Raw genomic sequence first — 23,748 nt, 5'->3', positions numbered from 1 at the left:
ACACGAGGATCCAGATGGACAGGGAAACGTGAGGAGAGTCAGTGGTCTGCGTATAGCAAGTTGTACCACTGCTATAGTGAGGAGGAATGTCCAGGGGTGGCGAGGAGGTAGTGCGAGTCAGCGGTCTGCGTATAGCAAGTTGTACCGCTGTCTATAGTGAAGGAATGGAATCCAGGTGAAGGTAGGTAACGGGGAAGTCAGTGGTCTGCGTGTAGCAAGTTGTACCACTGCTATGTGAGAGGATACTGAAACTGGTGTCACAGGGAACAGGAGTCAGTGGTCTGCGTCAGCAAGTTGTACCACTGCTATATATATGTGAGGAGGTGCACGAGGAGATGAATGTAAAGCAGAGTATACACGGGGCATACAGAACTTGATCCCACGATGATATCCACAATACAACAATAACTGACCAGCGCTGCTTGAAGTATACAAAGTCTCAATAGCAATCCAGGCAATAGAAAACAAAGTCAATGGTAACAATAGCTTCAGTGGATAGGAGGCTCCGGAGAAGAACACAACTCAGTCCAGATGGATATGCAATACAAAAGCAAAGTCAATGGAAAGTATGCATACCGCGGTTCAGGAGAGCAGGCTGTCAGAGCGACGTGCAGGGATACCTGAAGGCTGAAGGCCGGCAGGAGGAGAGACCACTGGAGGGTGGAAGCGGTAATCAGGTTGGTGCAGCGCACGGCAGGTAATCCAGAATCAAAGAAGCAATACTCAGGAAGCAGTAGTAAGTGAAACTGGAAACATGATGAACACGGGAGAGTTGAGGCGGTCTGGTATCCAGTAGTAGTGGTAACGGAGGCAGCGGAGAGCTGACACGATAAACACAGGAGAGTTGAGACAATCAGGAACTCTGAAGTAGTAATGGAGGCAGCGGATAGGAATCAGCTGAGTGCCGGCACGATGAACACAGGAGAGTTGAAGTGAGCAGGAACTCTGTAGTAGTAATGGAGGCAGCGGATAGGAATCAGCTGAGTGCAGGCACGATGAACACAGGAGAGTTGAAGGGAGCAGGAACTCTGTAGTAGTAACGGAGGCAGCGGATAGGAATCAGCTGAGTGCAGGCACGATGAACACAGGAGAGTTGAAGTGAGCAGGAACTCTGTAGTAGTAACGGAGGCAGCGGATAGGAATCAGCTGAGTGCAGGCACGATGAACACAGGAGAGTTGAAGTGGTCTGGCAACCACAATAGCAGTAAACAGGAATCAGCAGAAGCTGAATACACGAGGAACACAGGAACACCTTCAGAGGCTCATGGGGAATGAGACTCCAAGATCAGGCAACCAGGTAATGATCACAGGTGGTTTAAATAGGGAGGGTTGCCTGATCATCCAATCAATTAAAAGCAACAGGTATTGAAGGCTTGATAAGGGCTGCACATGCGCAGACCCTCAGGATGGCGGACGGCCACGGTTCCTGAACACACGGGAAATGGCACTCACAGTCCGGTGAGTGACACAGTATTTAACTTATGTGCAAAATGATAAACTAATTTACACCCCTTGTATTGCAACATGGTTTTGTCCAGAAAACGTAAGTAAGAAAACTTACTCAATTCCTTGCCTAAGTTCCTTAATGAATCAGGCCCATTATGTTTTAGTATAATCTGCCACTGACGCAGGCAAACAGGTTGCTGTGAGGATTACTGTACATCGGTTTGATCTTGCGTTAACAATCCCTGTAGCTTGCACGAACATAACATTTGTCATCTTTTCCAGTTACGTGAAGAGTTTGATCGTGGCGTTGATGTGGTTTTAGAAGAAGAACATAGTGTCCATGATGTTGCTGCCTTGTTGAAAGAATTTCTTAGAGATATGCCTGATCCTCTTCTTACCAGAGAACTTTATACACCTTTCATACATACTATAAGTACGTTATGACAAATGTGATATTTGTGTTGGTAACAATATGCATTTTATTCTATATTTTCTGCAAAACACTCAGAACCAAATATTTAGTACATGGGTCATGTAAGATTGTAATCATGATCCCTTAAATAATGCTATCATATCCTTTCCCAGCATTCTACTAAAGCAAAATATTATATGACAAAAAGGCACAGCTCAGGAGGTAATCTGTATCAAAAATTATGTGACCTATTTAGTGATGTAAGATTTTTCATGCAGTGAGCAAACGCTGCCATTATTTATTATTTAACATTGTTAAATACTTTTCTATTCTTTATACTTATTAGAAATAATTCCAAAAAAGATTTTGAAATGGAATATGTTATTAGATATTTTTATTTTTCTGCATCTAGTTACAATGTATATTATCACCAAGTCTGGTAAAATAGTTTGATAGTTGCTTTACTGTAATATAGTATATAACATGTTTACCCAAAATTGTTACTACACATTAATACTCTATAATAGTAAGCACACACTTAGGGGGGAATTCAATTGTCCGCTTTACTGTAAAAAGTAACACAGCCTGCATACTATTACTGTTATTACGGTAATAGTGCGCTTGAATACCGTTATTACGGTAATATCAACGCTATCTTTTTGCTCGCAGCTCCCTGAGCCATGAGCAGAAAGCCAGGTTAATTTTGCCATAATAACGGTAATAGAGTTATCGCGGCGCTAATCTGGGGGGAATTGAATTCCCTCTTGGGGTCAGATGCGGAGTAAAATGCATTTTGTGCGTGATTTATACAAAAAAAGCTGCTAGTATGAATAGTGTATTTACATGCTGAATCATACACATCACAAGATGTGTCCAGCTCTTAAACTGTAGCATGTGGTCCAGGTTTACGTTAATGCATACATACACCTACATACAGATACATACAACCAGGTCATACGCATAAGAAAAGTTTGTACTAATAGTTAAAAATGCATTATCTACTAGGCTTGAGATAATACAGCAGATATTATATTTATTCTCGTGTATGAAAGAAATTGGCAAAAAATTTATATATTTTCTTAAATATGTCAACACAAAATTCTATAATATATGCACGATCAATGAAGATAGCACCGATCAGAGGTGAAGTTGCAAACAGCCAATCAGAAGCTGCTAGCTAGTACTGGCGACAGTCGTCCAAGCCCTAATTAATATAGCGTTGTTAGGCGTATCTGTATCTCTGTCCGAGTCTGCATCAGTTTAGGCAAACAATCCTTTACTGTACTCAGCCTATATTAGGCTGCCCAGTCGAAAGCAGGTGCAAGTGTAGATGCGTGCAACCCTGTATATGCTTGTGGATTTTTGTGCGCTTTCGCAGTATAAATTTTTCAGATTTTACGCTATGCAATCGGGTGTGTGTCCGACTCGGCATTGAGTCCTTATTACAGATTTTTAGTATAGAAACTGTAGAGTGTGTGTTTTTTCACATAATGTGATTACTTTGATCTACTTTTCCAGTGCTAGAGCCAGAAGATCAGCTTGGTGCATTGCAGCTTCTCATTTACCTGCTACCTCCGTGCAATTGTGATACTCTACATAGACTGTTACAGTTCCTGTCTACTGTGGCTAGCCATGCAGATGACGCAACTGATAAAGATGGTCAGGAGGTGAGAGAACAATGTTTTTATGGTTATAAAGAAATATATATAAAACAAATAATGTATCTAATAATATATACAATCTATCATTCAATTTAAACAAAGTCCCTTGCTCCGTTTTGATGCACATAACACATAATACGTATGACAAGAATATATCCACATAAACTAGTGTATTTAAAATAAATGATGCTAAATTATTTGTCACTTTATTACATTACTTTCAGATATTGTATGAAACACTGGTGAGAGTGAAATGAGCAATATATTGGGAGTAGAAATGAATGAGGTGGGCGGGCCGAAATGTGACATGTGCTTTTGGGTTCCACTATCAATACTGCAGTGACAGTGGATAAAGGATACTCAGGTGGACCATCAGTGTACTAAATGAAAGCGTTTGTCCTTGTCTGCATGGATCAATTAAAAGATGTACAGTAACGTAATCTACTATATATTCATGTTAATGACAGAAATCATGGTGGTGTGGAAAATGTATCTGATTTACATGGTAACATTACAAGTCATGCTACCATGGTGTATGCTCTGAGTTTAAATGCTGATACTGAGCATTTCAAGGTTCATGAATATCTGTTTAGTATTGGTAACTCGTCCAAGCAATAAACAGTGCTACTCTAACAAGGTAGTCATCTTTGCTCATAAAAATGCTATTATGTGCATTCTTCTAATTTTTTGTACTGTCTAATGTGATTTTTATTAGATTACTGGGAACAAAATGACTTCATTAAACCTGGCAACAATATTTGGGCCTAATTTGTTGCACAAGCAGAAGTCGTCAGACAAAGAGTTTACAGTTCAAAGTACTGCCAGGGCTGAAGAAAGTACGACCATTATCTCTGTAGTACAGAAAATGATTGAAAATTACGAAAACCTTTTTATGGTAAGTAAACAATGTGCCCATCCCAAGCAGTAAAAAGACGATTGGGCAAAGTGACAGTTGTTCTTACAGTCATGGCCAAAAGTTTTGAGAATGACACAAATATTATTTTTCACAAAGTCTGCTGCCTCAGTTTTTATGATGACAATTTGCATATACTCCAGAATGTCATGAAGAGTGATCAGATAAATTGCAATTAATTTCAACTTTGCCATGACAATGAACTTTATCCGAAAAACAACATATCCACTGTATTTCACCACTGCCACCAGTTGACATCAGGTCATTGATTCTGTCGTTAACACAGGTCAGAATGTTGATGAGGTCAAGGCTGGAGATCAATCTGTTCTTCTGATGGAGTTAGAATAACAGACATGAAGCTTTAAAATAAGGGTGGTGCTTGAAATATTTGTTCTTCCTCTGTTAACCATGATTACCTGCAAGGAAACACGTGCATTCATCATTTCTTTCACAAAAAGGGCTTCACAGGCACGGATATTGCTCCTAGTAAGATTTCACCTAAATCAGCCATTTATCGGATCATCAAGAACTTCAAGGAGAGAGGTTCAATAGTTGCGAAGAAGGCTTCAGGGCACCCAGGAATGTCCAGCAAGTGTTAGGACCATCTCCTAAAGTTGATTCAGCTGCGGGATCAGGGCCACCAGTGCAAAGCTTGTTCGGGAATGGCAGCATGCAGGTGTGAGTGCATCTGCACACACAGTGAGGCGAGGACTTTTAGAGGATGGCCTGGTGTCAAGGAGACAGCAAAAAAGCCACTTTTCTTCAGGAAAAACATCAGGAACAGACTGATATTCTGCAAAAGGTACAGGGATTGGACTGCTGAGGACTGTGGTAAGGTCATTTTCTCTGATGATTGTTTAGGGCATCTGGAAAACCGCTTGTCCGGAGAAGGAAAGGTGAGCGCTACCATCAGTCCTGTGTCATGCCAACAGTAAAGCATTCTGAGACCATTCATGTGTGGGATTGCTTCTCAGGCAAGGGACGCCAAGGAAAATAAAGAATGGTACCAAAACATCTTCCAAGACCAACTTCTCCCAACCATCCAAGAACAGTTTGGTGACGAACAATGCCTTTTCCAGCATGATGGAGCACCTTGTCATAAGGCAAAAGTTATAACTAAGTGACTTGGGGATCAAAACATCAAAATTCTTTGTCCATGGCCAGGAAACTCTCCAGACCGTAATCTCATGGAGAATTTGTGGTCAATCCTCAAGAGGCAGGTGAACAAACAAAAACCCACTAATTCTGACAAACTCCATGTATTGATTAGGCAAGAATGGGCGGCCATCAGTCAGTATGTGGCTCAGAAGTTGATTGACAGCATGCCAGGGCGAATTGTAGAGGTCTTCAAAAAGAACTCTTTGCATAAATGTAATGTAATTGTCAATAAAAGCCTTTGACACTTATGAAATGCTTGTAATGTTACTTCAGTATACTATAACAACATCTGACAAAAAGGTCTAAAAACACTGAAGCAGCAAACTTTGTGAAAACCAATACTTGTGTTATTCTCAAAACTTTTGGCCATGACTGTACAATGAAGTGGTTATAATCTTGGGGACCTGTATATTCTTGCAGTCATATTATTTCACTGCAAGATTTAATTACAACCAAAGAAGTGAAACGTCATTTACAAAGTACATTGAAATAAGAAAAATGGATACGGTTCTCCTTAAACATTGTCCTGGTTTTCTTCAGTCGGCTTCATGTGAATGGCATTGGAGTGTAGTATTTTCTTCTCCATGGTCAGTGCTGCTTAGGCAGTAGCGCTGGATGTACCACACTTAATACCTAAGTGTGGTAGAGGGTCCAGCATAGTTATATCTGTACTGTGTGACATGCTGCATCTAGATGACCACTACTGCCCATGTTCATATGTCAGCCCTAACATTTTTAATATATGCACATACCACTATACATCACCCAATCCTAAACATTTTACTAAACTCGTAGTCTGTTTTCTGATGGTGCTTAGTCCGTTTCTGACACAGCTAAGCTGAATACTCCTTTCATTACTTTTCATCTTATGTTTGTAACCGGGAGATAATAACAATGGAAAAACATTACACAAGTTTGTTTGATATGAAGCCAAGTACATTACTGTTTCCCATCATAAGTTGTGTTTTGCAAATAGAGATACAGAAATACAAAATCTACTACATTTTTATTATCCCATAGCTTATTTTTCTGGGATTATATATCTGTTAATTGCTGAAGTGCTGTCTCACTCCCATTGGCATGAGATTCATGTTCATGCCATCAAAATGTGGGTTATTTCAGGCAGAATACAACATTTCATCACTAGTGCCTTGGCACTAAAATGACAATACTGTCAATGTCACTGAAATATGCTTCATGCTATTCCTGCTGCCTTCATAAGTCTTTATTAGGTACACCTGTACACCTGTTAGTTAATGCAAATATCTAATTAGTCATGCATAAAAGGAGGCAGACGTGGTCAAGAGATTCGGTTGTTGTTCAGACTAAACACCAGAGTGGGGAGCAAACAGGATCTAAGTGACTTTGACTGTGGAATAATTGTTGGTGCTAGGCATGGTTGCTTCAGTCTCTTAGAAACTGCTGATCTCCTTGGATTTTCACACACAGAAGCCTCTAGATTTTACAGAGAATGATACAGAGACAAAAATGTCTTGTTAATGAAAGACATCAGAGTAGAATGGTCAGACTGGTTCAAGCTGACAGGAAGGTGACTCTAACTCATATAACCATTCGTTACAATAGTGATATGCAGATGAGCATATGTAAACACAGAGCACATCGTACCTTGAAGAGGATAGGCTACAGCAGCCAAGAATGTCCCATTTACTTCACTGACCCTGGAACACAAGGTCTGAGACAGTGGGGACTTGCAGCATGGGCCCCCCCTACTATAATAGCAACCAACCCTAACCTGTTCAGCACAGGCCTGATTTCCCTAGGGATATTGGGCTGCAAAAAAAAAGCACCCTGCACCAGGAGTAGAGCAGCCACAACAGATACGTCTCCTGACAGGTATATCTGCTGCTGCTTCCACCTCTTCATTGTATGCAAGTTATGTGAAAATCACTTACTGTACTTCATCAATGCTTGCCCGCACCTTACCTCCCCTGTTCAGCCTCTCTAAGCCAGAGAGTAGTAAGTGTGAGATACATCTCGCTCTACATAGGGACTTGTTCATTGTATGTATATTTTACTCCAAAAAAAAGAAAGAAACATCTAAATCAGCATTAGGCTCTGAATCTTTAGCTCCCACAAGTTGGGAACCTCAAAGGAGTTAGAGAATTAGGAGGCACTAGGACTGCACCTCCCTTAGATTTAAGGACGATTCAGGTAAGGTACACCCTTACCTCTAAATCTGTGTGTAGGGGAGAGCGTTACCAACTAATACGCAATGAGGTAAAGGATATATTAAATTAATTTAGTATCCTATGGGCTCCAGCCTTTTGGATGGCGTTAGTAAATGCCACTTCACCTACATGGGATATCTTTAAACCCCATTAAACTCCATCTGTACATGTAGAGCTACACTTAATCATAGCCAAATTTAGTTTAAGAAAAACTATGGTAAAAGTCATATTCAGAGCAGGTAAATGGTATGTAAAAGAAACTGCTTGAAGCCACATACTGTATTTGGCTTTAATTGAACAGAAATCCTTTTCAGATAGTAATATGTTCCCCTGAGGTTAATTTCACCGTCTCCTTAATTAAAGAGAACACTGTGGTTTCCCTTTACAGACTTCAAAGTAATTCTGGATACACAATCACACTACAGAAAAATTTCTCCCAATGTGCTATAGTTAATGATTTTACCAACTGAAAAAAAAAATCCTGATCAGCATGTCGATTCATGTGCACAGACTAAATACTTTTTACTCGATTTACCTTCAGATCTGTGCACTTTATCTGTCATAACCATTGACTGAAAAGATTGTGACTCTGCACACTCCATAGAGATCTGGACACTGCCGGTCGTAGGTGCATACACACAGCAGAGTTGGAACGACATTGTTCCATCGTTGAATGAGATTTTTAGTTTGGTTTAAAAGTCAAATGAAACGGTACAATGTGCTTTGGAACGATAATCATGCATTGGTTAAGTGTACATACTAATGCGATATCCAGTCGTTTATCATATGATTGGTCCGATAATCAGCTGAAAACCCTGCAGTCTGTACCCAGCCGTAGGTCAGTTAAGATTTAGGTAAACAGTCAATGTCACTTCACCTACATGGGGTACATTTATTTATATAGCACCAGCAAATTTCTTAGCACTTTACAATCGGAATATCTTTAAACCCCAACTGTACAGGTAGAGCTATACTTAATCTTAGTCAAAAGTTTGAGAAGTGTTAAAACACACTGCAGCAGTGATATCTGTCAATACCATCGCTACCTCTTCTGCTATATTTTTAATATGCACAATCCAGCTACAGTATGTGATAATTATACTGTACAATTTACTCACAACATTCCTAATATGCCTATTAACTTCTCCATTATCTTCCATCTACTTCCTCCATACCATAAATCCTGCCTGAGAACTGATCAACATGGTCACAGTCCAATTTCTCCACAGACTTCCAGGGTCAAAAGGGCTTGTTAGTGCACACAGACCAAAAGTGCTCATCTACCAAGTGCATTTACTGATACTGATCCCATTCATCATCACCATTTATTTATATAGCGCCACTGATTCCGCAGCAATGTACAAAGAACTCACTCACATCAGTCCCTGCCCCATTGGAGCTTACAGTCTAAATTTCCTAACATACACACACAGACACACATACAGAGAGGGAGAGAGAGAGAGACTAGGGTCAAATTTGATTGCAGCCAATTAACCTACCAGTATGTTTTTGGAGTGTGGGAGGAAACCGGAGCACCCGGAGGAAACCCACGCAAACACGGGAAGAACATACAAACTCCACACAGATAAGGCCATGGTCGGGAATTGAACTCATGACCCCAGTGCTGTAAGGCAGAAGTGCTAACCACTTAGCCACCGTGCTGCCCATTCATTTTGATTAGAATATTATTAGACACCACACTCATTTTAGGGCCTCACAAGCTACAGTATGAGGCCAGTTAGACAATATCACTACATATATCACAGCAAGTGTGGCTAGATTTTGTATAAGATAACAATATAACTGCAGCAAACACAAGGGACAAGGGGATTCAGACATTGCTTGTACAGAGACCAAGCGCTGTCTACCCTAAACATTTACTATGGAAAGTTTGACTTCTGCCTCTGGTCTCTATTAGTTATAGACGTCATTCATTATAATAAGACTGGGCTGGTTGCTTAACCTGTTCACTGGTCAGGAACTATTGAATGCTAAGTATTCTGGGAACACACATGACGATGTGTTTGTTTTTTTGTCATTTACAAATAGTTTATGTATGAAAACATTAATTAGTATTCCTATATAAGTCGTTATGACTAGACATCCTGATCATCTTGGACTCTTTCTTTTCTTTTATTGTTTTCATTTTAGGTCCCTGCTGATTTACAGAATGAAGTTCTCATTAGTCTGTTAGAGACTGACCCTGATGTGGTGGACTATTTATTAAGAAGAAAAGCCTCCCAATCCTCGTAAGTAAATCTGTTTGTAGTTTACTTTTAAATTTGTGCTGGGAATGTTTCTATTTTTCGGTGGAAATGTTTATCAATCTCCAGTTGTAGGTCCCCTGTGTTTTTTGGTTAGTACTAATGAAACCATACACAAAGGAGATAATTACTGTAAATAATCAGTCATTTGTATAAATATACGCCGTGCTCTATATTCCTATGTTCCATTTTCTGCTTTTAACAATATTTATATTAACATTTTTTAGATGTGAGCAGGATTTCTCCAATCTCTTACTCTAGGTTATTCTTTATATCCATATAGTTTCACCTTATGAAACATTTTTCACTTATATGTTGCTATAAAATATTCTTGTTGTAAATTCAATTTGTAAATATAAAAAATTGCAATTGTTGTCCTATGTCCACTGATGTTATTTATTGCATATCTGAAACTACAGATGTCATTGAGAGTTTTTTAATTATTGATGTAAATGTGTGAAGTATACAAGGCCAGCATAAGGTATGAACTGCTAAGTTAGACAAATTTGGCCCAAACCGCTTTGTCTGTGGATCTAAACTGATCATTGCTGATTGGTGGAAAAGCCAATGTCTGTCCAGTGTGTGCAGTCATTGGCTGAATGCATTAATTGAATTCCATGTGATCCAGTTGTTCATCAAGAAGGTCATGAAAGTGAGCTCATGTTAAACATCCAAATCTGCATGTCTATGGACAGATATAGGTGGAAACGTTTTGGCTGTATTGAGTAGTATAGTTAATGGGACTAATTTAGATATGGAGTGGAGTTCAAGAGAATATGAAGTGCTTGTGGGTAACCAGTATGGTACAATTATTTTAAACTGTTATTGTAGAAAGTGAATTGGGAGCCATGCCTCCGGCCATATGTACACTAACCAAAGACATTACATTTCTGCAACTACATGCCATTGAATGAGAGTTTCCAAATGTATTATGTATGATATGTGGCCAGGATATTGTACAGAGTTTAAAGGGCTGGTTCATTGTTCCTGAATTTCCAAATGTAAGCAGTTAAATGTAAACAATTGGTAAATGTATACCGTATCTTTTTACAGCAATAGTGTTCTTTTATCAGTATGTAGAATCTTGTTCCTCTATCTAAGGTATTACAGGAAAGAAGAGTAAAATGACGTAAGACATAATTTTTATCCTAGTGCATCATTACTACAGAAAATCTGATTTTAACTTCCTTCCTGTCATCCATCTGTCCAATAAGTTCATTCATGTGTCACTATAATGTAATGTTTAGGGATGAACTTCACTGTCATAGGTGTTGTTTTGGCTTCCTTTCTATTGTTATTCAGTGAACCCCTGTTCTGTTAGTCATTACTTGCAGACATATTGCTTACTCAGGGCAAACTATTGTCAAGTCTTTGAGTAGGGCACAAAGGCCACAAGACAGCCACCCCAGCCATAAATTACATACAAGAGCACATAACAGAAGCAGTACCTGAAATACAACATATACAATAATGAATGTGGTCCACACACCAACTGATATGTACCATAGCAACAGGTTGGATTAATGTAATTTTATAAAATGAGTCATAACACCCACACACCTTGAATGTCACAATGACTAAAGAACCTATTCAGTGGATTATAATGAACCATAAGCGACATGAAAACTGTACAGAATGTATCACAGCATGCGGTGTAAAATAATAGGCTTCAGCCCTGCATAATGTTTACACCTTGTCTTTTAAAACACAGCTAAAGTGCCTTTTTAGAACTCTGGAAAGAAAATTATTTTTTGGCAACATAGAGGTTAAATAGCTCACATAAACATGTCTGTTATATCATTCAGTTACATTTGGTTCACATTATATGTAACTATTGTCTAGCTTTAGCTAATGCTATCTTTCCATGTTTTTCATTCTAAATAATGACCATGCCAATTACACGAATGTCCAAGTAAACCCACAAAACTGTATAATTATTTGTTAAAATGGCTGGGAAAAAATGTAAAGGACTAAACCCCAGCATTCATCATCATTATCACCAGTTATTTTTATAGCGCCACTAATTCTGCAGCGCTGTACAGAGAACTCATTCACATCGGTCCCTACCCCATTAGAGCTTACAGTCTAAATTCCCTAACACACACAGACAGAGAGAGAGAGACTAAGGTCAATTTTTTGATAGCAGCCAATTAACCTACCAGTATGTTTTTGGAGTGTGGGAGGAAACCGGAGCACCCGGAGGAAACCCACGCAGACACGGGGAAAACATACAAACTCCACACAGATAAGGCCATGGTCAGGAATCGAACTCATGACCCCAGTACTGTGAGGCAGAAGTGCTAAACACTAAGCCACCTTGCTGCCATTTTTTTTCAGTTATGGACCATGACTGTGAAATACATTGTTTGACATTGCCCTGACATTCCCCTGAAACTCTGTTAAAAAGTAAAGTATTACATTTCAGACAGCTGAAGCTCTTCCACATCTGTAGGACAGTGTCCTAATGGGACCTGCATGTGAATTAAATATTTCTGCAAATGAAGTCTGAAAACCTGTTTGTCACTGTGTGTCTGCTGCATTAGAGGAACACCACCCTCCTTAAATGACCAATTGCTGCAGAGAACTGAAAGAAAACTCTCCAGTTATTTCTTCTATTCTGTTCTATTCAGCTCAGTAATACACAGACATTGACATACACTGATCAGCCACAACATTAAAACCACTGACAAGTGACGTGAATAACATTAATTATCTTGTTACAATGGCACCTGTCAAGGGGTGGCATGTATTAGGCAGCAAGTAAACAGTCAGTTCTTGAACTTGATGTATTGAAAGCAGGAAAAATGGGCAATCGTAAGGATCTGAGCGTCTTTGACAAGGGCCAAATTACGATGGCTTGATGACTGGGTCAGAGCATTTCCAAAACAGCGGGTCTTGTGGGGTGTTCCTGGGGTAGAGATGGCACCAGCATGCACTATGGGAACAAGGTAAGCCGGCGGAGGCAGTGTGATGCTCTGGACAATGTGTTCTGCTGGAAAACCTTGGGTCATACTTGCCAACTTTTAGTTTTTTAATTCCAGGAGATCCCGGAGGGCAGGAGGTTGCTTGGCGGGCCCGGGCAGTCATTTTGCCCCGCTCCATTGCTGAAATTGACAATTTGTCACGAGGCAGGGCCAAAATGAGGCGATTCCCTGTGGAGGCTTACATCCTGCCCACTTCCTAGTGAAGTAGGCAGGATGCGAGAGAATTGTCTGCAGTCCCAGAAGTCCGTGAGACATACCCGGAATTCGGGAGTCTCCCGGACATTCTGGGAAAGTGGGCAAATATGCCTTGGGTCCTGACATTCATGTGGATGCTACTTTGACACATACCATCTACCTACACATTGTTGCAAACCAAGTACACACCTTCATGGCAACGGTATTCCCTAATGGTAGTAGCCTCTTTCAGCAGGATAATGTGCCCTGCCACACTGCAAAATGGTTTAGGAATGGTTTAAGGGACAATGCAAAGAGTTTAATGTGTTGACTTGGACTTCAAATTCCCCAGATTTCAGTTCGATCAAGCATCTGTGCAATGTGCTGGAAAAACAATTCCGAGCCATGGAGGCCTCATTTCGTAACTTACAGGACTTAAAGGATCTGCTGCTAACGTCTTGGTGCCAGATACCACAGGACACCTTCAGAGGTCTTGTGGAGTCCATGCCTCGATGGGTCAGAGCTGTTTTGACGGCAAGAGGGGGACCTACACAATATTAGCCAGGTGGTTTTAATGTTGTGGCTGATTAGTGCATATTACTATGAAATAGTAGCTTAAACAGTGGGATAGACCATACCTCTATTTGCAACAAAAGTGGAGGTAGGAAGAAATGAAAAAATTGAGGGGGTTCTTCAAAAACTGACAACCCTTTAAAAAAAGTTTTAATATTAATTAAAAAGCCCTATACAGCGCTAAGCAACCCTCTAGGGGTGTGACCGCGTCCCTATTGTGACTTGGCTGTCACAATGGGTTCCCTGTCGTGGGGGCGGGTGCTGCAAATCGTGATGTAATTTGCCATTGAGGCTCCTCGTCCCGCCCACTTCACTAGGAAGTGGCCGTGATCCAGGAGAAATGGCTGCTCCCTCGTTGGTCCAGAAGAACTACTGAAATTCAGGAGTCTCCCAGACTTTCTCTGTAAGATTCCATCTTTGCTTGGATCACTTTGACCCATATTTTAATTTCTGCTCCATTCCAAATGTATATTATATTAGAGAGTAACTACCTCCAGTATCACTGTGTGCCATCCTTTCATGCATTTGTAAGTAACATCTTGCTTTTTGTTGCTTGGGAGAGAGAATTGCAACACTCATCATTGAACATTTTATCAGCTGTCTATATTTTGCTGCATTCCACTTCATGTTCTGCAAGCAATTAGCTGTGATAACAGCCCACGATTGGCTCTCCTCTTTTCCCCATTCCCACTGCGTGTCAATATGATTGTGTAACACACTTCCATAAAGCACTGTTTGTCTTTCAGATTCTTAATTAGAAAAATATTAGCTTTTTATGTGTTTCCTGTTGATCTGTAGATAACTAGTTTTTTGCAATATAAGTGCTATCTGTTTGTTTACACTTGATGACAAAGGATAATTAGCTTTACTTTTTACAAGGCCATACTTGAAATTCTATGTAAACATAATATGTAAACATAATATTTAAAGTGTTTCCAGAAAATGGTTTCTTTCAGTGAAATGTGTGCATTTTCATTGGATGTTGTGTTTAAAAGGTTGTATAACTGTTTATTAGTTACATTTTCTTCTTGTTTATAAAAATGTATTGTATGCATTACGTATATGCTCAGGAATTTATGAACCAACACCCCAGATTGTTAATGCATTCTCCAAGGATCGACCTGTAAAGGTTCACAGGATGTCAACGTGATTATTGTAAACATTATTGTAAATTATATTATGCTGAGGTAGATTGTATAACATGAGTATCCCACCCTTTCAAGCTGCTATTTATGCATTGAGAGTAAACAGTGCTTGCCTGGCCCCTAGTGGTTATTTCTAGGCAGGGAACAGTAAACTAGTAACACTGAAGACATTTGCTTGTGACACTGGTTGTATTCATTAATGGGAGGCCATAGGATCCAGTCAGTTGTCATAACTACCAAAAGGTCTAGATTTGTACAGTTTATCTGTTCAGATCTGACTGGGACACAAATTCTAACACCGCACTAAGATAAATCATTATTCCCTTATTATTATAAATGAACTTGTACTTATATATCTAATTCTTTTTCATACAGGGAGGTGCACCAATACATATATTAAATTCTACAACTGAGCAAGAGAAAAGAAAATGTGTATACATTGGGCAATCAATGATTGGGATACTAATATTGTATTTAGATAAAAATGTGCATTACGCTTTATTGATATACATTAAAAATGGGAAATGATCATATCTCATCCCCATATTATCTGAAACAGCAAAATATTTAAAAGAGAGAAAAGGAAATGAATTCTATAGGATAAATAGATAATATTCTGTTAAAATGGTAGATATACTACCTAGCCACCTAACTGCTCATTGGATTTAGATATTCGTATTTATCATTATTCCATCTTATAATGAAAATATTTGTTTATTATGTTTATTTTTCTCAAATAGGATGTATACATTTTAACATCCACTTAAATATTGTTAATATCTTATAATAAAGATGAGCGAAAGAAAACCACCCCTGATGATGATCTATATGTAAATGAAAATCTCGTTCCCTGATTTTATGTTTTCCAGAATTTACACTTTTTTCATGCTACTCTAATTTTCCATTGCATGTTAATGGGCCAATTGCCCTGATTGTACACTACCTAATGTGATATGTTACTCAGATACAGTATTTTGTGTGGTACAATAGATGTTTGTTGTGTATTGCACAACAATAATTTATGTTTTAGTAATAGAAAAGTCACAGGTTGCTGAATGTACAGACTGTCTATATTTGCTCATATAAGGGTAACTCATTAACTTTTTATTTTACTGTACAGATGTGATTTTTGATGGGAAGTCTACAACTTTACACATTAGAGCACACTGTTTAAGCAAAGATAAATTGAATTAAATGAACTGTTTCTATATTTTCCTGCTAGGAGCCCTGAACTGTTGAGATCAGATGGCTCTTTTTCCATTGAAGGAAGACACTCCTCTACAGACTCAAATAAAGCTTCCAGTGGTGATGTTTCTCCATATGACAATAATTCCCCAATACTGTCAGAACGATCTGCGAGTGCAAGGCAAGAAAATAACTCTGACAAACTATTTAAGGCTCCAGAACATCATACGTTGGTTAGCCATTTACTGTCCAAGACAAAGGAAAATCCGGCGGCACAGTGGTGTTTGAAAGGTATGGCTATCCATCTTCTGCTTTTAGCCGTGGTGATAAACACTCTTGGGTGTACCTGCCACCTATTAGAGTGAAGGCAGCTATTTTGTGAGCTGAACAAAGTGGCTCAGTGATACCCTCCCCTTTGCACATATAGATAACGGACACACATCATAATCAAGTTTTACTTGTAATGAATCCTATCATTCTTTTGTTCCATCTTCCTTTACAGTTTCCCACATTTGTGTGTCCACCTATGATTTAACATTTGTGTTCTTCCACATTACCTGAGCTTTAGATAATGCTGTTCAAAGACCTAACAGCTATAGCATGTGAGCAGCATCACTGTGATCTATGCCTTTCATAGGCTTTGGGTGTTGTGGTGATTTATTTATGGATGATTGTGTGCTATGTAATTGTTCTTTTTCTTTTTTTTTGCAGAAGCTCCACAAGAAAATTTTGATATATGGGGAACATGGCATACAACACTAAAATCAGCATCAAAAGATCAAGGAATAACAGGTAGAGAATTGTAGACAAGTATAAAGAGAAATGATAGGGATAAGGACAGCATCCTGTGATATTGTGGGCTAATTTACTACAAACTGCTTAGTATTACTATTGTCTCAGTTTCTCCAGCTGCACTGCAACTTGTGTTTCCCAATTTATTCAAACTACTGTGCAGCTATTATCTAATAAAAGGAAATCAGCTGTGCAGCTCTCAGTACTGGAGGACTTATACCATTCAGTCTTTTTCTATAGAGCTCCATAGATTGGAACACTAGATAGCCATGCCCCAAAGCAAAATTTAGGTGAGTGGAGGTGATACATGTTAATTCACCCTGGAGGTCCACACTCTGCTCTTCTAAGCATTAACAGGGGCTGGCAGTGAACATCCCTAACCGAGGTGTCTAGGTGCATACATCAGCCATTGTACCCTCTGCAGCAGACGGACACGTATTACCTCCTCCGCCACCGGACCCCACAGGCTGCTACAGCGGTAGCTACATCACTGGGCTCTACTCTGTAGAGAGCTGCAGAATAAATGAGTCACAATCTGACATCAGGAAATGGCAATGGGAGCGTTTAAGTTTATTTATCTTAATTCAACATTTTGACGAAAATGCTTTCAATAAGAGATAATTATTTAAGTAAGAGGTAAAGATTTAACGGGAACCTTTCCTCTACACACATAGAAAAAGTCATTTTTTGGGATGCACCAATATTTAGTCTTTAAATTGCCTCATACCTCAGTGATGCCTCTAGATCCTAATGAATTTATAGTCTGGATTTGAATGACTATTAGCCCAGCCCACATAATGGCTCCGCCCCAGTGTGAGGTGATGATGGGAAATGGATGACATCCACACAGAATTCAGTTAATTACACTGAGTACATCATGGTTGATATTTTCATTTGTTTTGGTTTGGCTTTTCACAAAAAAACCCTCACAACAATATATACCAATTACAATGCTCACACCAATTGCAGCGATAGTACACTGGGGCCGTCAATGACATGCATTTAGTGATTGTTAGGAACCCCAACAGCCAGCAACACAAAACCCGGAGTCTACTCAGAAGTCTGGTTTTCGCTGGAGCCCCTAGTGGTGGGGACAGACTTGGCCGCAGACAGCTGAGGGTCGTGAGTTGTGCACTGACTGGGGAGAACCCAGCGATAGCGTAAAGGAGCAATTAGCAGAGTGAAATCCAGGCAAGGGTCGAGGGCCGGCAGCAGACAGAATATCCAGTACACAGAACCGAGGTCAGACGTCACAGGCCAATCAGCAGCTTAGGAGTCCAGGCAAAAGGTCTAGGGGCACAGGCAATCAAACGAAGTCAGGAATCAGGCAAAGGTCGGCAAGAATTAATCAAATCCACAGGAGCAAGAAATATAGCAGGCTAGTAACAGCAAAGCAGGAACTATAACCGGCAGGGAGGGCTTGTCCCTTCCTGCCTTATAAACACATGAAACCCAATCAGGATCTGTCCTGCACAGCAGGTATTATTTAGCCCAGCTGGGCTATAATTATGTATGATGTGCGCCCGGCTGCCCTAGATGCCGGGACGCAGCGCTGGAGGCAAAGAGCATCCCCAGGAGGAAGTGACGTCCCGGTCGTCATGACGACGGCCGGGACACCGAGCAGAACCCGGAAGTGAGTCGCGGCGGTGGCCAGAGCCGCCGCGGCTCGTAACAGTGATATACACCGTTTCAATCTGAAAGGTTGACTGAAATGTTCATTAAAAGTTGAATTACAGGAAGCCTGACATGCTGGGAAAACATCCCCAACAAATGCTTTATACCAAATATATTCAGCTAATCTCCAAAAAAAAATGTCTTTATTCCTTGATAAAGTAAAATACTGTAATATATATATTTGGATTGATGGATTCTTGAGACAATGGGCTAGATTTACTAAGCTGCGGGTTTGAAAAAGTGGGGATGTTGCCTATAGCAACCAATCAGATTTTAGCTGTCATTTTGTAGAAGGTACTAAATAAATGAAAGCTAGAATCTGATTGGTTGCTATAGGCAACATCCCCACTTTTTCAAACCCGCAGCTTAGTAAATCTAGCCCAATGAGTCTGATGTGCATAGGGAATAAACTCATCCAGCATGATCACAGCTTTATCTAAGATACCTTTAGCTCTAATAAACATCTCAAAATGCCACATATATTTGTTAATCTTCTTTGATGTATTTCAGTATTTTAGGTTTAGTGGTCTTGTAAAATGACACTGTGATGAAAATGGCATTATCTTGAAATCAATATTTGTTAAGAAAGGTTCATATTTTGAGTAAAACAAATTAAACTGCCACAACTATACAGAAAAAAGTCCTTTGTTTGAAAGTTATTGTTTTAAAATCCCATGTTGGTTTTCCTTATAGTTTGACCACTTGTTGCTTCTATAATATATATTATATTATGGGTGATAATCGATTTTATTTTGTAATAAATTGGTCAGTGCCTCGCTATTTAACATTCCTTGCTTTGAGTATATTACATCATTTTTTGCTGATCATTTATAGAATAATTAAAAATAAAATATACTTTAAAGTTTTCACCTTCAGATTACTTAATTTATTACTGTAAACCTAATTACTTAATGTGTTGGTTTGTACATGCCTACCTGTAACTTTATTTGTCTAGCTTTCTTATGTGTCTTACATTAAGGTCTTTATATTATCCAATAAGTGTATTTTTATTGGCCTTGGATACAATACAGATAACCTCTACTCTGCACATGATTTGGTTTCTTGGCCATACAATCATTGTACACGTTGTTCATAGTGAACATTCTGTAAATCTGAATGTTTAGTACTGTGCCTCTAAGAAATCCTTCACAATAATCATTGACTTCCCTGACTAAAGCAAAACCCAGGGACAATGGACCTGTTTTGGTATATAATTTCCCATTCACTGCTCAATATATTCAATATATATTTTTTTTTTTCTAGGTTCATATGGGAATATCTATGAGAGTAGTTCCTTGCACCAAGGACAGTGTTCTCTTTCCCATGGAAATCTAACACAGAACTGTCCTTTGTGTAAAAATTCTTCAGTTGAAGTAGACAATGGTAAGCCAAATATACGAAGGACACACACATCAACTGCCATTCCAGAGTGCAGGCCTCACAGTTCAGTGACGCGTGTTAGCAGTACTCCTCAATCAGACACATCCAAAAGAAACATTGAACACAAGTCAAGATGTGCGCAACATTCATGCAGTACAGAAGATATTACAGAGGACAATGCACAGATATCCTGCACTCACAATAGGCCACCGCCGTTAAATTTACGACATTCTGACATCAATAGAAATGAATCAAAGCTCCCTCCACCCTACCCTGGTTCAGTAAAACAAGGTGTGGCACAGCCCCATCGATCACCGGTGTTTTCAGCTGAGCAGGCCTTATGGAGACTACCAAGATCCGAGCCTGTTGTTGGGACATCCATAGAAAGGACTCCATCCACTGAACATTCTGTTCAAAACAGACAGACTTCATTGAAAACCCCAGCCAATAACCAAAACACTAAGAACTTGTCTGATCCAGACTGGCAAGAGTGGCAAAGAGAAAGGTGGCAGATATGGGAGCTTCTCTCTGCTGATAACCCAGACACACTACCTGAAACACTAGTATGACGGTTCAGGCATAAATCAAACAAAAAAGATACAGACTTTGTTATTGCCAATGGACTGAAACAAAGAATGAAATAGTTAAAAACAGTTATCCTTTTATTTTTTTACACAATTTTCATTTAAAAAAACCACAACTGTACTTCTGGGACTTTATTCTTGAAGTAATTTCTAAATATCACTGCCAACTTTCCATTCACTTTTTTATCTACTAATGGCAAAGAATACCATTAATACAGTAATTCTTCCTGTAATGACTGATGGAAAGGAAAATACAGTTTAGCAGCTAAGAAGTTTAATTATAAATAAATAAATATATATATATATATATATATATATATATATATATATATATATATATATATATATATATATATACATTCCCTAAAAATTGTATATTCTATAATGGGCTGTACCTTGCAAGCACATATAGAAAAAAAACCCAAAATAGCCTTTTTAAGTATTCACTGCCCTTGTTGTGCCATGATAATCATTTCTTCATTATCTTTATAAAATACGCACAAGCTGGTTTATGTGCTTTGACTAACTTAACACCAATAGAAGTTCCTTTATGTATTGCTTGGAAAACAAGCAGAATAAATCCATTTTGTGGCACTAACATAACTTATGCAGGCTCATACAATGCCCACGTAATTGTGCACTGTAGAAAGTGATTCATTTAATAGGTCAGATTTCAGGTGGACCCTACATACAAAGGTAGGATTCAAGCAGGGGTCCTGTGTGCAAACTCTGTTAACCGTTCCAGTGCCGCACTGGCCTGCCATGTTTGGAGCACTGCTGCCATACATTTTATATATATATATATATATATATATATATATATATATATATTATATATACAATATATATATATATATATATATATATATATATATATACAAATATACATATATAAGTATTTATCTTGTGTATTTTCCTGTATTATTATCCAACAGTTAACTGGAATCACTGTAGTATTTATGTGTGTATGTATGTATGTATATATATATATATATATATATATATATATATATATATATATATATATGTATGTATGTATATTTATTTAATGTTGGCAAGTAATTCAAAAATAATATTGCTTTTCATTTTTGTCCAGTAATGATGGTTTTAAAGTGTGCTTAGATGATTTGTGGCTTAAATATGCACTTTGCCAGCATGGTCTACTTGCTACTTGTTAATGTTTTGGTGACTTGCCCACTATCCAAATTTTTATAGAGAGGTATTAAACAACTTGCAACAGGCTTCGCTTGCTTTCAAGCCTTTTGTCCCTTGATAATTGTCTCCATAGTGCAGTTATTACTGCATTTTGATTGGGTAGCCTCCTCAGACAAGCCTTTGAAATGCAATAAGGAATGGAGGTGTGCTATCACCTGGAACATAGTGACAATTGTCAAGGTATAAATGAGCGGGAGCACGGAAAAAATGTAAGTAATGTGGACATCTCGTATAAGAATGTTAAAAAGTAACCGAAGTATTTGAAGACTACCGAAGATTCTTTAAACTTTGCTGTAATTAGTAACAATATGTGCCATTGGTGATCAATTTCCCTGTTAAACCACATGTGTCAATGAATGTCAGTATTGTAAAGACAAAAACCTATTTATCCAATATGGTACTGTTACCATATATTTTTTAAATGACCAAGTTATGTATCTATGTTAGTAGATAGTAGTTTCACATATAAAGTGTATTTTTTCTTCTCTTGTACTGGAATAACTCAAATGAAAAGCATATTTATTTTAATGATATTAGATGTTACAGGTACAACAAAATCGTAATTGCATTATGCATCATACACCATATAGCTTCTGTGATAAGGCCCTGTATAAAGATTTCACATGCAGACTACATTCATTCTTTATTAAATATTGACAAATGTAATATATTGGTTATTTTTATGTTGTCTTGTTTATGTATATATAATTTGTCTCATTGCACATTCAGTATAGCTCAGTATTATGCAGGTACTTTATATAGCATTATAATAAATATTCAAAAATAACCATTCTGATCCAAAGTTATCATGAGGGGACAAGGCAAGTTGTCATTCTGGTTTCTTTATATTGTGGTCCAAAGTTAGTAAATTGTTACAATGTTAAGTCTTAAAATATTAAATCTGACAACTGGGTTTTTAATATCAGGGATTTAAACATGGAATACATAATATTCTCCAAAGCACAAACTGAGTTAGTGCATGCAAATGAATAACAGAATAAATCCAGGAAACAATGTAGATTGTACAGTACTGTATTCCCAGTTCTGAATGGTGCACAATATATATAAAGCTGTGTTAGTAAGTTTCCCAGTACACAAGTACCGTATTTCCCCATGTATAAGATGAACCTTTTTCCCCAAAATTTTGGGTCTAATAACTGGGTGCGTCTTATACAGGGGTAGTAGCACTTAACCTGTCAGATGACTCCTCTGTCCGGTAAAGTCTTCTCTCTGTCTGATCCTGATGCTGGAAACCCGATAAAGGTCCTCTCTACAATGTCTGGATGTCCTTTCAGGACCTTAACAAGGTCCTGAAAGTATTGTCAAGGTCCTGAAAGGACATCCGGACATCGCAGAGAGGACCTTAATCGGGTTTCCAGCATCAGGATCAGACAAAGAGAAGACAGAACACTTTACCAGACAGAGGAATCATCTGACAGGGTAAGTCAGAATTCACTATAGCGTTGTCTCTCCTCTGTATATGCTGCAGGATAATTTTTTCACATGATTTATATAGGTGCGTCTTATACAGTGGAGCGTCCTATACATGGGGAAATACGGTAATACAAACTCCATCCAATTGTTCTGTCATTTGATTTTCACTCATTAGTTACTTTGCTGCTTTGTAGGATGTTTTCATTAATGCTGTTATAAAAAATACATTTCATTAAATTGCATGATGACTAGATCTTATAAACCAGATATGTTCCGAATATGGCAGCTCCCACTATGTCATGTATACATTAAGGTTGTCAATAAAACATTAACTGACATATAACATGTTTTCATAACCCGTTTGTATGAAATATGGAGATACATTTAAAAAAAACACATTGTACTCTTGAATTTAAGGGGTAAAGAACCCTACTAATTCTCTAACCACTGATGTAATATATCTCATCTGCATATGTAACTGTATTTTTTATTGACAGGCAGAAATGTGACTTTGTGGTTTTACTTGCTGACGGCAAATTTACTGGCTGCCGGCGATCATGTTTTA

The 23,748-nt window shown here is 38.5% G+C and overlaps 2 protein-coding genes across 3 annotated transcripts in view; one reads left to right on the top strand and one right to left on the bottom strand.

Annotated features, from left to right (window-relative positions):
* Positions 1-20,861, top strand: part of ARHGAP6 (Rho GTPase activating protein 6) — a 550,783-nt gene extending 529,922 nt beyond the window's left edge. For both annotated transcript variants that reach the window (XM_075200309.1, XM_075200311.1), the window contains exons 7-13: positions 1,729-1,879; positions 3,377-3,525; positions 4,235-4,414; positions 9,931-10,028; positions 16,142-16,395; positions 16,816-16,896; positions 19,834-20,861. In XM_075200309.1, coding sequence (XP_075056410.1) covers positions 1,729-1,879; positions 3,377-3,525; positions 4,235-4,414; positions 9,931-10,028; positions 16,142-16,395; positions 16,816-16,896; positions 19,834-20,519 — 1,599 coding nt within the window. In that variant the 3' untranslated portion in view covers positions 20,520-20,861. The remainder of the gene's footprint in view (positions 1-1,728; positions 1,880-3,376; positions 3,526-4,234; positions 4,415-9,930; positions 10,029-16,141; positions 16,396-16,815; positions 16,897-19,833) is intronic.
* Positions 1-23,748, bottom strand: part of AMELX (amelogenin X-linked) — a 198,045-nt gene that overhangs the window by 94,199 nt on the left and 80,098 nt on the right. The window lies entirely within an intron of this gene.

The sequence above is a fragment of the Mixophyes fleayi genome, chromosome 2 (assembly GCF_038048845.1).
Source record: "Mixophyes fleayi isolate aMixFle1 chromosome 2, aMixFle1.hap1, whole genome shotgun sequence".
In the NCBI taxonomy this organism is placed as follows: Eukaryota; Metazoa; Chordata; class Amphibia; order Anura; family Limnodynastidae; genus Mixophyes; species Mixophyes fleayi.
This window is presented reverse-complemented; position numbering and strand designations above follow the sequence as displayed.